General features: G+C 43.1%; 1 protein-coding gene across 6 annotated transcripts in view; it reads left to right on the top strand.

The window, feature by feature from the left end:
- The window catches only part of mef2aa (myocyte enhancer factor 2aa), a 95694-nt gene that overhangs the window by 60512 nt on the left and 17260 nt on the right, over positions 1-17922 (top strand). For 4 of the 6 annotated variants that reach the window (XM_014124111.3, XM_082957230.1, XM_014124110.3 and 1 more), the window contains 2 exons: positions 11091-11225; positions 13210-13435. In XM_014124111.3, the coding sequence (XP_013979586.1) occupies positions 11091-11225; positions 13210-13435 (361 nt within the window). Of the gene's footprint in view, positions 1-10888; positions 11024-11090; positions 11226-13209; positions 13436-17922 lie in introns of all 6 variants that reach the window. The other 2 variants (XM_014124112.3, XM_014124114.3) reach the window with 1 other exon arrangement.

Raw genomic sequence — 17922 nt, forward strand, 5'->3', positions numbered from 1 at the left:
AAAATACCAAATACCAATACATGCTAACCTCTCCCTATTACAATAACAGGGGAGGTTAGCATGTCTTTGGGGGGTATGCTATTTACGCCCCTGTAACTTAGTCACCAGTTTTGGCTCGTGAGCACTACTTTCAAAACTGCTGTCTGAAATGATACAAAACCTTTGAAGCATCACTTTAACCAGTACAATCAGTCCGCACCATCAAAACAAATTGTGGTTTTAGGAAATATGCTTGGCACTGCAATCCTCTTTCACCTGAGGCATTTCATCTGCCTCCACATGTGACTAGGGAGGGATACTAATACGTCCAGTCTGATTTACAGTAACACACACTGTACTTTATCACTACATGATGAAAGAATGACACAAACACTACTCCATTTTACTTCCAGTGTCAAGTTGTTGGTCAGGCTTTGTTGTACAAATGTTTTCTGTCGTTCTCTGAAAGAAGCTAAGCTCCTCTTGTCATATATTTTGATATTGTTTGATACATTTTTCAGATTTCTTCTTTGTAGTTCTAGATAACAGAACCGTTACCCTTTCACATGTACTGAGGTGCAGTACACATGTTGGTTGAAAAGCCTTCCTTTGCATCGCTGAGTGAAGGAGTGCTAATGGTTTTGTAGCCAGTCTCCTGCTGGGTTTCAAAGTGCACCTCTTTATAGGACAAGGACTCCTTTTCCTCTGGGCTTTCACTAGAAACAGGGTCACCGCTGTCTTAGGAGTTTTTTTCTTCCATGAAAAAAACAATAGTGATAATTTTTATGTAAGTCTTTCATAGAACATCCTATTTCAGTCCACATTTATGTAACAAACCGTGAATGGACTATGATTGTCTCTTCTCCCTCACGTTCACTGTGACTTGGTTGCTGTGGAAACCCATGTTAGTGTTTGAGAAAAACAGAGAACACGAACAGTGAAATCTTCCTTAGTTTATCACAACCAGTAGAGTCTCCAATGAAGTGTGAGAGTGTGTGCGTGTGTGTGTGTTAGCCATTTGCCCCTGTTCTTCGACAAAGCCTCTGCACTCTTCACTTTGATGCTTGTTACCAGGTTACAGCCAATCGTTTTTTGTTTTCGGGCACATGTCGTGCTTCATTGACGTCAGAGTTTTTTCCCCATCTTTCCCTCTCAAGTGTGATACGTATTTTTCATTTCAAAACTAGGTCTTCTTGGAGAGGGTGGAATAAAAGGAGAGAGAACAACAGCCATCGCGGTCCCCGGTAAACATTACTCTCCAATGACACTAATGAGCCATGCTCTAATCTCAAGTGCTGAAGCACTGCACTCGCAGCTTTGTACAAATAACACTCACGCTCATTCACAAAGGAAAAAAGAGAGATGATACATGAGTACATGTTTTTTAGACTGAATGACAAATTACACAGCATTCTGGTTCTTTTTTTTATATATAACATTTTCCTTCTGCTGCTCATCTGAGTAGGATTTGTATTATGTTGCTTCTTTCTCATGTACTGTGTCCGTAGCTTAGGGAAAGGCTCTGTATGAATGAAAGGTTTTACTCGTGTTTCAGTGGTTTATGTCCTCAGACATGTTTGTGATATAACCACTGATGTTTTTGTTGCTGTTAAACACTCCTGTGTTAGAACTGGTTGGTGTGGGTGCAGTTCACTTCTTGAACCCAGTCTTGGGGCAAGTTAGACAGATCCTAACCTGTCCCTAGGTTACCTATCTCCTGGCAAGGGGGCAGAGCCCGCTGGGCTGGATTACCTGCTTCATCATGGCCTGAGTCTGAGCAACAGCATGAGCAGCAGCATCTTACACAAGCAACAGTACACAGACCTGAATATAGAATATAGTATAATGATATAGTATAATATAGTATAGATTGCATTTTGATTGCTGTTACAGTGCTTTTTGGTTTGTTAATTGGATTCATACTGACTTTCTTTTTTCCTTTGTTCCTTTTTAAAACGTTTGAATTATTTGTGTACTTATTTGGCATTTTACTGCATTGTTAGGAGCTAGTAACATAAGCATTCCGCTTATAGCGTTCCGATATAACATCTGCTAAACTGTGTACGCGACCAATAAACTTTGATTTGATTTGAAAAATAAAGCAATCATTTGCACCTTATTACATGTAGAGCAACACTTCTTTTATGAATCCAGAAAGTGAGAAAGATTGAAAACTTCCTGGCAGGAAAAGGAAAAAGGCATAGGAAATGACAACATGAGTGTTCAACCTAATTCATTACACATACACTGGACAAAAATATAATTGCAACACACAACAATTTCAAAGATTTTACCGTCCATATAAAGAAATTAGTCAATTTAAATAAATAAATGAGGCCCTAATCTATGGATTTCACATGACTGGGCATCGGCGTAGCCACGGGTGGGCCTGGGAGAGAATAGACCTACCCACTTGGGAGCCAGGCCCAGCCAGTCAGAATTAACTTTTCCCAACAAAAGGTCTTTATTACAGACAGAAATACTCCTCAGATCCCGCAGGTGAAGAAGTCAGATGTTGAGGTCCTGGGGTGGCGTGGTTACACGTGGTCTGTGGTTGTGAGGCCGGTTGGACGTACGGCCAAATTCTCTAAAACAACGTTGGAGGCAGTTTATGGTAGAGAAAATAACATTCAATTCTCTGGCAACAACTCTGGCGGACATTCCTGCAGTCAGCATGCCATTTGCCTGCTCCCTCAAAACTTGAGACATCTGTGGCATTGTGTTGTGTGACAAAACTGCACATTACAGTGTCCTTTTATTGTTCCCAGTACAAGGTGCACATGTGTAATGATCATGCTGTTTAGTCAGCTTCTTGATATGCCACACCTGTCAGGTGGATGGATTATCTTGGCAAAGGAGAAATGCTCACTAACAGGGATGTAAACAAATCTGTGAGAGAAATAAGCTTTTTGTGTGTATAGAACATTTTGGGGATTTTCTTTTCAGCTCATGAAACATGGGATCAACAATTTACATGTTTCGTTTGTATTTTTGTTCAGTATAAAACAATGCATAATACTTTGCATTGCATTCAACAAGTCTCACCCCCAGCCTTTTGCTAATGCTAACACCAGAGCTCATCCCTAGGCATCAAACCGTGGCTAATGGAGGATTTCTGAGCCTATTGATTCAACTTGAGATCGTGAGGGAGAAAGCATCACCAACACTCAAATACATGATTGAATGTAATAACTGTAACACCAGGAATGAAGACCTTTACTAATACAATTCTTTGCTCTCTTACTCATTGTTCTGGCAAATGTTTTCATATCTCAACTGTGAATTGCATTTAGCTGACATCATCCCATAAACACTTGAATGATTTCAACATTGCCATGATATATGATTCCTTTGTGTTTTACTTTATTAAAATGTCTTAAGTGATGTATTCTTTAGTTTCTAGAGGCATATGGCACTGATTAACTGGCACAGGCCTACCATGGCGTATGGTAAAACTCTTTGTAAAGCAATGAGCAAACCACTTGTAATGAAAATAATTCATTACATGCAGCTCAGTGGCAACATGCAACACCATGTTCAGAGAATAACCACTTCATTATTCTTTCAGGTTCATATAGGAACAGCCAGACTGACAACCTTACCAGACACGTCATAAACGTCAGAATACGTAAAATAGGTCAGACATGAGCTGCCCTAATTTGGTTTGAACTAGTTTAATGACAGACATGCCACCATTAGAGCGCCTTGATGCCCGCTGTGTAGCGCAGAGCTGACATGAGAGACCACAGTGACCAGTATGGACAGAGGAACAACCACGAGCCCACCCCAATGGGTAGTGTGGGGTGCCCCACCCCCACCCCTCTGCCCAGGGGCGAGGGCAGAGCAGAGCTACTTGGAAGGAGGAGGAGGAGGGGGTTAGCTGGCATCATGCCGCCCTCCCTGCCTAGCCTGCCTTAGTGAGGAGGGGGTGTCAGGGAGGGAGGAAGGGCTGCTGATTGATGAGGCCAGGTCTGTGGTCTGGGTATAGAGTGTTGCAGAACAGACGTCCTGCTGGCACATCCTGCCCTTTCCCTTCGCTGCGCGCCCCCAGCCCTCCATGCCCACCCCAGCCCTCCACACCGCCTTATCGGAACTCCTAATTGTCCTTATGAATATTTTAGAAGTGAGCAGGAATGGGAGTTGAGGGCGGGGGTACGGTTTCAAGGGCTCTGACAGCTAATGATCCACTCTGTGGGTACAGGGAGGGAGAGATGGAGAGAGAGACAGAGAGAGAGAGACAGAGAGAGAGAGACAGAGAGAGACAGAGAGAGACAGGGAGAGATACAGGGAGAGAGACAGGGAGGGAGAGACAGGGAGAGAGACAGAGAGAGAGACAGGGAGAGAGACAGGGAGGGAGAGACGGAGAGAGAGACAGGGAGAGAGACAGGGAGCGAGACAGGGAGCGAGACAGGGAGAGCGACGGGGCGAGAGACAGGGAGAGAGGTAGGGGAAAGATGTGAACTTAGTGAATGGTTATTTACTTAAATTGTATACCTTTTTACACCTTTTTATGTTGAATGTAATTTATTTTAATCTAAAATATACCCACATGGTGCTCTATAGATGTCTAGAGCTAGTTGGATGTAATGGAACGTGTTCGTCTCATTTGTTCCCATTCTTTTAAAGATGTAGATAATGATGACTTTGAGATGCCTTTATCCTCAATTTGGACTTCAATTCCCAGTTGGCAAAATCTTCTGAAAATATCCAAGCCGCTGATTGAAAGTGTGTTCTCTTTGACTCTGGCAACTAATATCTTTGTCACGTCCATCAATCAACAGTCTCTGAGCAGCTGTCTCTCTGAGGGAAAAGTATTGCTCGCTGCAGTGCAATGGATTCTTATTCAATAATATAGCGGCTATATTTATCAAAGTGATAATGTAGCCGGTCAACCACAGTAATTATCTGCTTTATTGTATATTGAGCTGAGACGGAGGCTTTCTCTTCTCTGTCTGCCTCCTTTAGACACACGCAGACCACTGCTCAGTTAGGCTCACTCTACTTTTATACATCTGCACGTGTTAGTCTTTTTGGTATGTCAGCTTGGAGCTAACTGTAGTCTCACCATTGTCCTTTTTTTGGAGGGGATTGGATTACAGACTGTGTATTGTTTTCCAAACAGCTGCAGACAGATAATAATAACCAAACAAAATGCAGTCCGTCCCATCCAACTGAGACGGAGGCCCTGCTGCTGTATTTCCTGTGATTTGAGGAGTCAGACAATGGTCTGACAGAGAGGTCATATCCTGATATCACTTAGATCACTGATGATGTAGAATGGTCATGAGATTAAACCAGATATGTCTGGGAATCAAAACCACTTTCCTTATCTAGCCCTCCCTACTTCCCTACTCCCATACCAGTAACATGACCAGTACCAGGGAGTAGACAGCAAAAGCTTTTAGGGCCCATGGTAATGGCATACAATACATACAGCCACTAGATAGAGTGCCCACGAGAACAACCAACAGTTCCCTTTTCCCCCTCAAGTGAATTCTACAGCACCAAAGGAAAAATCTGAGCATACTCACACTGAAAGACTTGTCTCTTAAGATGTTATATAAGAGAAATATATTTGTGAGCAGATGAAAGCCTTGCTATCAGCCGCCTCCCCATGCTGATTCTCAACTGCCTTCACACTCAAAGAGGCCCTTTGATAAGCACATTAGATGGAACGGACCGGACACAATGGTGATGTCATGAGGATTAGCATGCTACCTTGCTTAGTGCGGCAACAGGCACAACAAGCTCATTCACAACAGTGCAGAATGAGCAGGGTGGGGATGAACGCTACAGAAGCAGAAATAGTTCAACTATACATACTTTATATAGACTATAATACAATAATAATGGCTTTTAAAGTAGGATCTTGGTGTATGTTCTGTGTAGCTACCTTTGCACACTGGAAGACACTGGCAGTTCAGCCTCTACCTGCCTTCTCTCCACTTTTGAGAAGTTTGGCTTTTATAGCGGCATTTACTGTCTACTTCCAACCTCCCTTTTATTCAGGTACAGTATGAATAAGTGAAATGTAAAAAGCTATTGACACAAGTGGGGGGCATTGGAGTGTAATGGTGTTCTATCCAAGGCAGACTGTTTCAGTGAAAGAGCTTCACAAGGAACAGGGAATGTAGGTGGCTTACGCAACAGCTTCGGCTCCACTTTATTTTTAACTCCTGAAATGATGGTGGCTTCAGTTTTGAATGTGTATTGGGCTATGATATAAACTCTGCCGTTGGTGTTAAACTCAGCCAATTGTAAAAAATACCCTGTCAGTCTTTTGAGTGTTACATGCATGTTTATTTTATGTGGCATAAATGCGGATCTTTATAGAACACTATACTCTATGGTGGGTGAAATGTAATATAATGTAATATAAAAAATATAAAGATTTTTAAAAAGTACAATTGACAGTACATTTGACACACTGCTCCAAAAACTCATACTCCTGTGTGTTTTTGTGAGTTTCAGCTAAATGAACAATTATTGGCACTATGGAGGAGATGAGTGATACAGGTACACTAGATGTTTTTGTCAGTATGTCGGTTTGGCATACAATACTAAGAATGAAGAGACACATTTCAAGGCCTGAAAAGCAGAAAGCCTGTTCTCTTATTGCTAAATTCACACACTCACTATGATGTCCTGCTGGTTTGATATCAGAATCCCAGACTAATATGTATGGTGTATAGAGCCACATTTCTATCAATCCAGGTCTGGATGGCTGTGAGAAAATAGCTGCTGGCCTGGTTCCCACTGAACTTTATGAGCCTCCACGGGCCTTGTGAACAGATTAAACAAGTTCACTCGTCACTACTCTCTGACTGCAGCCCCGTATACAGACAGACCCATCACCCCCACCCAACCTCCATTATAAATGTTGTTGTTGAAAATCTCTCTGTTCAACTGTATTCATACCCCTCCAACCACACAGCTTGACATGACTTTTGAAAATTTGTTTCAGAGCTAGAATTTGAAAAGCAATAGAAGGGATGCTTGTTTTATTTTGGATATTGTTTACCATACTTCCCACTGGGCAAAAACTGTTTGAATCAACGCTGTTTCCATTTCATTTCAAAAACCAAAAAGAATTGTGATGACATTGAATCAACATAAGATAATTTCATGTTTTTTTCCACCCAACTTTTCACCTAAATGCAGTGACATGGTGAAATGTTTTGTTGATTTCACGTTAGTTGACAACTCAACCAAATGTAAATCAAAACTATACATTGAAATGACATCTGTACCCAATGCGTTCAGAGTTGGTTGGTTTTGTTTTCTAGGTTTTGTGTAAGATTTGAATTGCTTTACCAATACTTTGATGTATTTATATTATGGAGTAAAATCCTTGGCTGGGGGAATGTTTGATGGCCTTCAGGGTTCCATGTGGCCCCTTCTAAGGCCATGTCGGTGTGAGACTGTTTGTGATTGGCTGGGCCGGGGAACCAGGGCCTGACAGGTGTTTGGTAGAGAGACACCTGTTTGGCCATGTGCTGATTTAGTGATCCATTTACTGGGAGCTGCGGGCAGCGTCTGTGGGACACCCGAAACATGCCAAGTCATTTAAGGAGGAATAACGGCCATGCTGTCCCAGACCTTCACTCTTTAGCATGCTCAGCTAGGAGCGCCTCGGAGGAAATATTCACTCTTTAGCATGCTCAGCTAGGAGCGCCTCGGAGGAAATATTCACTCTTTAGCATGCTCAGCTAGGAGCACCTCGGAGGAAATATTCACTCTTTAGCATGCTCAGCTAGGAGCGCCTCGGAGGAAATATTCACTCTTTAGCATGCTCAGCTAGGAGCGCCTCGGAGGAAATATTCACTCTTTAGCATGCTCAGCTAGGAGTGCCTTGGAGGAATTATTCACTCTTTAGCATGCTCAGCTAGGAGCACCTCGGAGGAAATATTCACTCTTTAGCATGCTCATCTAGGAGCACCTCAGAGGAAATATTCACTCTTTAGCATGCTCAGCTAGGAGCACCTCAGAGGAAATATTCACTCTTTAGCATGCTCAGCTAGGAGCACCTCAGAGGAAATATTCACTCTTTCTTAGGCGCGCATGATTATGTCCTCATTTTAAGTGATGTTGCATTTCAGGACATCTCTAATCAGAGTGATCAATATTTACTTATGAATCCATCTCTTATGGACAATGACCTAGATATGAGCACTCGTTGTTAGGCTTTGTGTTATTTAGTCTCAGTGCAACATGTTCCATGGTTTGTTCTGAATGCTGAGTGTCCCTGGCACTGGGTGTTTCCACTGGCCCCTCTCTGAGTGATCACGGCCAAGGGCCAGAGGGGTGCGGCTGGTTGGAGGCTTGTTGTGGAAGTGCTGCCTGCTGCCCTGCCCATCTCACACAGCCATGGCCGACCAGCCCAAACCAGCTATTCACATAATGAGCAGGTTGGGACTTTAATTTGCAGGTCCCGATCAGATCTGTGGCAGTCTGGTGGAGAAAGTGCATAGTTTCCGTAGTAAACACAGCCTTTACGGGAGCCTAACTAAAGAGCAGCCTTAGTAAACAGGAAATGAACCAGGAAGGTGTTTTTTTTTGTCGTTGTTGAGAAGAATGCCCCTGCTCTGTACCACACCAAACACAAGTGCATCTAACTGCACATTTACACATGTTGTGTATCATTCACAGGGCCGGCTCTAGGCATAAGCGACATAAGCGGTTGCTTAGGGCCCCCGGCCGATAGGGTAACTCAGTTGGGGTCTCAACTGTTGAGAGTTACAATAGTAGAATACACAAGGTGCAATTTCGACATTTGATCAGCGGTTTTTCTCATGTTATGTCAGTCATTGACAGTCACTCAATTAGTGCGTCAGCAATTTTTTTTAGATTGTTAAGTTAGTCTAGCCAGCTATCTAAACTTGTAGTAATCATGGTGAAATAATTGATCGGGCACGAAGGACACTTGCCCAAGGGCCCTGACCTACAGGGGGCCCCCAATGATTTTGTTAGTCAATCTCACTCAGATATCATATTAACATGGCATAAGTCATGGCAAAATGTGTAGAATTGCAGGAAATTAACTCTGAAACATATTTTTTTCCTATTCGCCATTCAAAACGGGGGCCACTAAAAAAATTGCCCAGGGCCCCCAAAAGGCTAGGGCAGGCTTTGATCATTCATTACTCATGAGACTTTCTCTCTCTCCTCAGCAGCACTGTCAGACAGATATGACTGATGAGATTTAGGTACTTTTCAGAGTTCTCCTGCTTAAGCTTTTATCTTATACACCATTTCATCATGTGCCTAAACTAGAGTAGAGGGTCGTTTGATTCAGTACTGGTCAATTTGCCGGGATCAACTGAGCCTTGGTAGACAGGTACATTGTAACCAAGTTATGTTTCACAACATTTCAAGCCTAGGAAATCCAACAGTAATGTGTCATACAGAGCTCATCAGCGTGTTGGTAGCTACTGTAAACAGGGTTGGGTAAGACACGTTGTTAGATAGAGATCAGCCGAGACACCACTGTACTGTCAGAGAGCTGTCAGCAGACGCCAGCTGCTGCCGCTGCAACGACCGTGAACACACACACACACACACACACACACACACACACACACACACACACACACACACACACACACACACACACACACACACACACACACACACACACACACACACACACACACACACACACACACACACACACATCAGCCTGTGCGTTACCTCCAGCACCTCCAGGGTGATGGAGACGGAGGCAGAGACTAAGGGCTCATTAGTGTCTTTGGGCCCAACTACACTCCCTCACACTGTGACCTCTCCATCCAGAGGAGTCAGTGGCCTTGCTGTAGACATCTGGCTCAGAGGCAGCCCAGAGACAGGGGAGGTCACAGCTCTGGACCTGCACCAGCCTGCTAGGGGAACCTGAACAACACACATATAAATAAAGCTTGATTTGCTCTGTCTGGCTTGATATCACATGCTGTCATCAGCTCATGTAAGCACCGTCATTCAGACTCTTAACGAAGCCAAGAGAACCACTCCTCTGATAGAAAGTTACCACAAACACAACACTGGTTTGATTTCCTTTGGTTTATAGTGTGGGATTCTTTTAAGATGTAAAACAAATCTCATTGGACTTCTATATCACAACACACCACACTGTGTGCTCGTTCCTCTTACAATAATCGCTCCATTTCATGCTCTAATAAGCGTCTTTGACCACATATAATAAACTATTTTATTTGCTACATTACTTAACATTGATAAGATCCTGCGAGTGGCAACCATGCAGAATTAAAGTCTGCAACGGTTTGAACTGCTGCTCTGTGGGATCCTCTTATGCCGGGGTGTCTTCCAGCTGGGTGGCTTATGATAACTGAAAGATAATGAAATATGTATTGAAACACACACATGCAGCGAGAGAGAGGGGGAAGATAGAGAGGGAGGGAGATAGAGAGGGAGGGAGATAGAGGAGAGAGAAAGGGAGGGGCGAGAGAGACAACGAGAGAGGGCAGAGAAAGGGTCAGAGACAGAGACAGATAAATATTTAGTTTCTCCTGTGCTGAAGGTCTCTAAATGATGAAAGGATAAGGAGTGATATTTCAATTTCTCTGTCATTGTCAACCATTGCATAGGAGTACAGTACTTGTATCGTTCCCAGCTCACACCAGCACACTGACAGGCCTGTTTTATTATTTATAAATGTACATGCTAGGGCAGGTTTATTATAATGGTTGCATTATGAATAATTCAATTATTCAATTAATTTGCGTCTTGACATGAATGATGTTTATGTGTTTATATCTTTGACAATGTTCATGTTTTGTTCTGGGAATAGGTTTGTAGGGGATGTATTATAACCTAGCTAGACAGAGAGTCATGTGGTAGTAGACTGAGTTTCCTGCAGTATACATTGTGTGTGAATTGTGCAATTTTATTTCAGAAATTAAGAAACAAAGGCCATAATGACCTGTGTGCCAGTCCTGATCCAGATGACTGTTTTGGGCACAGCCCCCTCATGGACGACCGTTTCGGCAAACTAAGCGAAGAGAGTGATTTAATGTACAAGCGCTGTGGTGTAAGTACTTCCTCCATCTCTTGCCATTTTTTGTTGATTCCTGTTTTTATGTTGATGTCCACTACAGGCGCTAAACAAGAAAGAACACAGAGGCTGTGATAGCCCGGACCCCGATGCCTCATATGTCCTCACCCCTCACACAGAAGAAAAATATAAAAAAATTAATGAGGAGTTTGATAATATGATGAGAAATCATAAAATCGTAAGTAAATGCAATGTTTTTGCTGCTTGGCTTTGTGGCACAAAGGATTTAGATCTTTTGGTTTTTATTTGTTTTTATTTGTTTATTATCCCACCCTGCAACCTCTGTCAACTACTATAAGTAAACATGGACTATTCAAGCATAACCTTTTTTCCGTTCATTGGAAGTGTAATTGTTTATTTTGTTTGTTTGTACTCCAACTTATATTTTGGCACAGCCTGATAAGATCACATTGTTGTTGATAGGTTCAACCTTTTCAAAGATCTTTTGGAATTATCACGTCTTCACATTATTTGAAACATTTGAAAACTATATGAAAAGGAAAGTGCTTTTTTTTATTCCAGAGGAGAAGCTTCTTTATTATCAATGTATATTTCCCCCTGGAAAAAAAAAATGATTCCCATTCTGGCTTAAATATTGACTGGTTCTCTAGCTTTGGTGATTGATGTGTTTTTTTCCCAAAACCCAATTTTCACCCCCAAGCAGATGTGAAAATTGAATCTCTTTTAGTCCCACAGTGGCCAGATCATGTGACTGGGGAAATAAAAAAATGTTTATCTCCCCTTTGCTCATTTTATGGTCTTTCCTGGTTCCCCATCTCCTAGTGGGGCATCCTCCATTCACCTGGGCAAATCATACACTCTTAGAAAAAAAGGTGTTATCTAGAACCTAAAATGTTCTTTGGCTGTCCCCAAAGGAGAACCCTTTGAAGAACCCTTTTGGGCTCCACGTAGAACACTCTGTGGAAAGGGTTCTTCATGGAACCCAAAAGGGTTCTACCTAGAACCAAAAAGGGTTCTTCAAAGGGTTCTCCTATGGGGGACAGTTGAATAACCATTTTAGGTTCTAGATGGCATCTTTTTTTCTAAGTGTATGATTTTCCGAAGTGAATGGAGGACGCCCCACTAGGATATGGGGAACTAGGAGAGACCATACATTGAGCAAAGGAGAGATTTTTTTTAAAGTGTACAGTCCAGTACAGCATCAGTGGACTATCACTGTGTATTTTCCAGTCCTTCATCACGCCACTACCATTACACAGAGCTTTACCTTGAGACAAGAGTGATCTTATTGCGGGTGGCAATCATAGAATCCTGCATAAAGTATAGTGCTTCAACTGTTGTTTTCTCTAATTCTGACATGGAGGGCACCACTGTTTGCAATTAACACACTAATAATATCACTAACTGACTGCCTCACTGGACTATGCTGAATGGAGTGGTCTCACTGTCAACAGTCACTCTCACACACTGTGGATAGTTAGCACTGCACAGACATGGAGTTGAGTAATATTAACGTCAAGTGATTATAACCCATCATTCTTACTATACGTTTTTATCCAAAATGCTTTCATATTGTTGGAAATTACACAATTACACTATCCTGATTAAAAGAGAAAACATTGTTTTGCAGTGCTGACTATTACAATGCAAGACTGAACACCTGGTACACAGCACTGCTAACGGGCATGTTTCTGAATATGTTTTCAGTGATGTGTAATGATTTTATATAGCAAAATTATTGTTTTGTGCATTTACAATAACATAGTGTTCATTTATACATTTTTTGCATTATTATTTATGAATATATTATACAAGCTTATGACAGCATCATATGTCGTACAGCAATTTTTCAAATTCCACTTTAAAGCATATTATTCAAGACAGTTATTGTTTAATCCCATTACAAGGGTATATTTATTTGTGGTCATTTCTTGGCCATTCAGACTAAATGCAATGTTAATAGAAGTCAATGTGTAAGAGTGTAAGATACACTTTTATAAGCAACCTGGATTAGGAACATGAACATCTTGCCAGCTGCAGTTTGTTTGCCATCAGTTAATAGGACTTCTCTGTTAACCATACCAATATGATTGATGTGGCACCATCACAGATGCCATCTCTGCCATCTCCTCCCCCCTATGACCCTCAGCCCAGTGCCAGGTCTTTGATTCTCCCCATGTCTGTGTGTTTCCCTCCTGTAGCCCACAGCGCTGCCCCAGCAGAACTTCTCCATGCATGTGGCAGTGCCAGTCTCCAACCAGAACACCATGTCCTACAACCCAGGAGGCTCCATGAGCAGCCAGGCCCTGGCCCAGGCCACAGCCTCTCTGAGCGACAGTGGGATGCTCTCTCCCAATCAGGCCTCCTTACACAGGAATGTGGGCTCCAGTGGGGGCCAGCAGAGGCCACCTAGTCAAGGCAATGCAGGTCAGTACTGTTACATTTCACCGTTTTTTTTCTCTCACTACAACTGACTCTACATCCATGGTGGTAAAGATTCAGATCTTTATCCACCAGTTTCCCTCTTGCTCTTCCAGATATAACTTTCTCCATATTTGCCCTATATGTATATGTTTGCATTGGGCCTATTTGCATCTAGTTTGTTATGGAAAAAAGTCCCACTTAATTGAAGGGATCTTTCATGACTCAAGCAAATGTCCAGTGGTGTCAATGAGCTCATGTTACCACTTGTTTACCGCTCTTGTTAATAGTAATGGCTGCATTATGACTCATGTTTGACACCTTTTTAAGACTTGTATTGCTCACAGGAAGTGGGATGAACTAGTAATGTTTTGACACTATAGCTACATCCTCTGTGTTGTGCGGAGTGGTCTGTGCATTCAGCCAGTCCATGCCTTAGCAGGATGCAGAGTTCTGTATGGTAAAAATAGCACTATGCTTGCAGTCCATCTGCATTGGAAATAAGTAATGTATGGCTTTTGTATTCATTTCAGTCACATGAAAAGTGGTAACCACAATTGCAGCACGACCACCTAGCTGGGTAAAATACAATTTCTCTATTCTCTGGGGAGCCACTGAAACAGCAGGGCAGTCTTTAGCCTTACTGCCATCTCATTCAAACAGTTTACAGCTGAATTCATGTGCACTGTGCCTGTAAAGTACCTACTGTACCCAAACACATACAGTGAGGTAAAAAAGTATTTGATCCCCTGCTGATTTTGTACGTTTGCCCACTGACAAAGAAATGATCAGTCTATAATTTTAATGGTAGGTTTATTTGAACAGTGAGAGACAGAATAACAACAAAAAAATCCAGAAAAACGCATGTCAAAAATGTTATAAAATGATTTGCATTTTAATGAGGGAAATAAGTATTTGACCCCTCTGCAAAACATAACTTAGTACTTGGTGGCAAAACCCTTGTTGGCAATCACAGAGGTCAGATGTTTCTTGTAGTTGGCCACCAGGTTTGCACACATCTCAGGAGGGATTTTGTCCCACTCCTCTTTGCAGATCTTCTCCAAGTCATTAAGGTTTCGAGGCTGACATTTGGCAACTTGAACCTTCAGCTCCCTTCACAGATTGTCTATGGGATTAAGGTGACTGGAGACTTGCTAGGCCACTCCAGGACCTTAATGTGCTTCTTCTTGAGCCACTCCTTTGTTGCCTTGGCCGTGTGTTTTGGGTCATTGTCATGCTGGAATACCCATCCACGACCCATTTTCCATCCACGACCCATTTTCAATGCCCTGGCTGAGGGAAGGAGGTTCTCACCCAAGATTTGACGGTACATGGCCCCGTCCATCGTCCCTTTGATGCGGTGAAGTTGGCAGAAAAACACCGCCAAAGCATAATGTTTCCACCTCCATGTTTGACGGTGGGGATAGTTTTCTTGGGGTCATAGGCAGCATTCCTCCTCCTCCAAACACGGCGAGTTGAGTTGATGCCAAATAACTCCATTTTGGTCTCATCTGACCACAACACTTTCACCCAGTTGTCCTCTGAATCATTCAGATGTTCATTGGCAAACTTCAGACGGGCATGTATATGTGCTTTCTTGAGCAGGGGGACCTTGCGGGCGCTGCAGGATTTCAGTCCTTCACGGCGTAGTGTGTTACCAATTGTTTTCTTGGTGACTATGGTCCAAGCTGCCTTGAGATCATTGACAAGATTCTCCCGTGTAGTTCTGGGCTGATTCCTCACCGTTTTCATGATCATTGCAACTCCACGAGGTGAGATCTTGCATGGAGCCCCAGGCCGAGGGAGATTGACAGTTCTTTTGTTTCTTCCATTTGCGAATAATCGCACCAACTGTTGTCACCTTCTCACCAAGCTGCTTGGCGATGGTCTTATAGCCCATTCCAGCCTTGTGTAGGTCTACAATCTTATCCCTGACATGCTTGGAGAGCTCTTTGGTCTTGGCCATGGTGGAGAGTTTGGAATCTGATTGATTGATTGCTTCTGTGGACAGGTGTCTTTTATACAGGTAACAAGCTGAGATTAGGAGCACTCCCTTTAAGTGTGTGCTCCTAATCTCAGCTTGTTACCTGTATAAAAGACACCTGGGAGCCAGAAATCTATCTGATTGAGAGGGGGTCAAATACTTAATTCCCTCATTAAAATGCAAATCAATTTATAACATTTTTGACATGCGTTTTTCTGGATTTTTGTTGTTGTTATTCTGTCTCTCACTGTTCAAATAAACCTACCATTAAAATTATAGACTGATCATTTATTTGTCAGTGGGCAAACGTACAAAATCAGCAGGGGATCAAATACTTTTTTCCCTCACTGTACAGTACTGCTGTATACCTATTCAGTGGGTAGATTCACAGGTAAATAATATTTTGTTGTTCAGTTCCTTGTACTAGGTTATTACCTTAATATGTATACAAAAGCAAGGCTACTGGCTGGTGGCGTTGTGGTCAGAGTACTAAAGTGTGGACCTGAACATGTCCCTTTACAAACTATGGAATTCTGGTATTGTTGCCTTAAAGAAAACACTTTGACTTAGGGCCAATCCCTGACAACTTTGACTTGGATGACTGCACAAAGTAAGGACAGGGCCAATGGCCCACTCGCCATAGAACCAGAGAGAATGCATTCCCTCTCACTGATAGCTCCCAGTAGTGGTAGAAGTGATGGAAGTTGTATGTTGTTAGATGTTGTTTCCATGTATTCCACTATTAAATCCTAAACATTTCCAGACACCTCATATTATGCTCTATGGCAGTGGATAACTGAGAGAATGACCCCAGCCTCTTTGGAGGGATTGAGTGCAGCTCTTCCCTGATCCCTGGCTCCCAGCTGAAGGATGCAGATGGTTAATAATATCATTTTGTGCATCTCATTAGGTGGCATGCAGGGTAGGACAGACCTGGCAGTGCCAGTGTGGCGTGAGCCCCAGCCCAGCGGCTACAGTAGGTCCTTCAGGAGGAACTCATTAGGTCTCTGTGACTCTGCCCAATAGGCCCTCACCTCACTGTCTGTGGCTCTGCCCAATAGGCCCTCACCTCACTGTCTGTAGCTCTGCCCAATAGGCCCTCACCTCACTGTCTGTGGCTCTGCCCAATTGGCCCTCACCTCACTGTCTGTGGCTCCGCCCAATAGGCCCTCACCTCACTGTCTGTATACATGTACATGTGCCTGCGACATGGTCATCGACAGCTTTTGTCAGATTCTTGGTCATTTATTGCATGCGAGGGGACTGTATTTGTTGTCTGTCTGTGAGTATTGGGAACATTGAAGGCAGTTAGTTAACATGGTCTTCATATCCATGTTAGAGTGATGGTACACTGTCCTTACTGTATAGCAAGACACCCAAGCTGACTGTCAGCATGTTCTGTTCTGTCCTCAGTACCCTGACAGAGATGCTGTATGTTCACTATATTATTCAGACTGCAGCTAGACAGGTTGGTGAAGTGATTACATCCAAAGCTCCAAGAGTCAGTCCAAAGGGACAGATCTTTTTTGCCAATGTGTTCCAAAGAAGAGGCGTAGATGGTTGAGTACAGTAACAGAGGAAAATGGCAGCAGCTGCTAATGTCTGGCCAACCGCTATGGTGACACACAATCAAACCACCAAGGACACCAGGAAGGTCACACGTCCATCTGTTCCTCCTGGATAGTAACAGATCAAGACTGCCTCTTGTTCTCAATCGGCTGCTCACTTTGTGTCGCTCCAAACATGTTTGTGGTACAAGTTTTGTTTGGGGTTTAGGGATGAAAACAGTCACTATATATTTTCTTAGGGCTATCCTTTCATTGTGAACTTGTTTGTTGCCTGAAAGGGTTAACATATTAAAAGGTAGGGTTCAGGCGGCAGATTCTCTTTGGAAGGTAAATAAACACAGTGTTTCCTTTAAGACTGACACCTCCATCCCACCCTCCCTCCTCTAGTTTCCTTCCCTCTATTGACAGGTGCATCTGTTTTTCCCAGTACTTATAAGGCTGGAGAGAGCCTGCAAGATGCCTAGGCCAGCAGAACCCTGGAGGTATTCCGGCCATGACATCCCTCTAAGTCCTCTGTACACAATGACCGGACAGCCTGTCATGGCTGCTATGTGCTGTGTGAGAGGCAGAGGCAGGTGGACGTTAACCCTCTGCCTACCAGACAGGCCACCGTGTCTCATATGATACAGTATTATGATAGTAGTGAAAATACATTATCCAATCAACAGAAGCTATATTTAAAGCTATAGATTATACTTTTAATTATGTCCTGCTTCGTGAGCCTAGATATGCTGGGTATAAGTTTGAGTCTGTGGTTGGTGAGGTGATTCGATGCTCTCAGTCTGGGCTGGGTGAAATACTTGGTCTGTCTGTATTTGGTCTTTGGCAGTGCTCGGAGCCCTGTCCCTGTGCTGGGTAAGCGGTAACGTTGTGGGGTGCTGTGCCGCCCCCATGCCAAGGGAGGGGTGTCAGCCGTTGGCACACTGGCAGGAGACTGCAGC

Source organism: Salmo salar, chromosome 10 (genome assembly GCF_965601325.2).
Source record: "Salmo salar chromosome 10, fSalSal1, whole genome shotgun sequence".
Taxonomy (NCBI): Eukaryota; Metazoa; Chordata; class Actinopteri; order Salmoniformes; family Salmonidae; genus Salmo; species Salmo salar.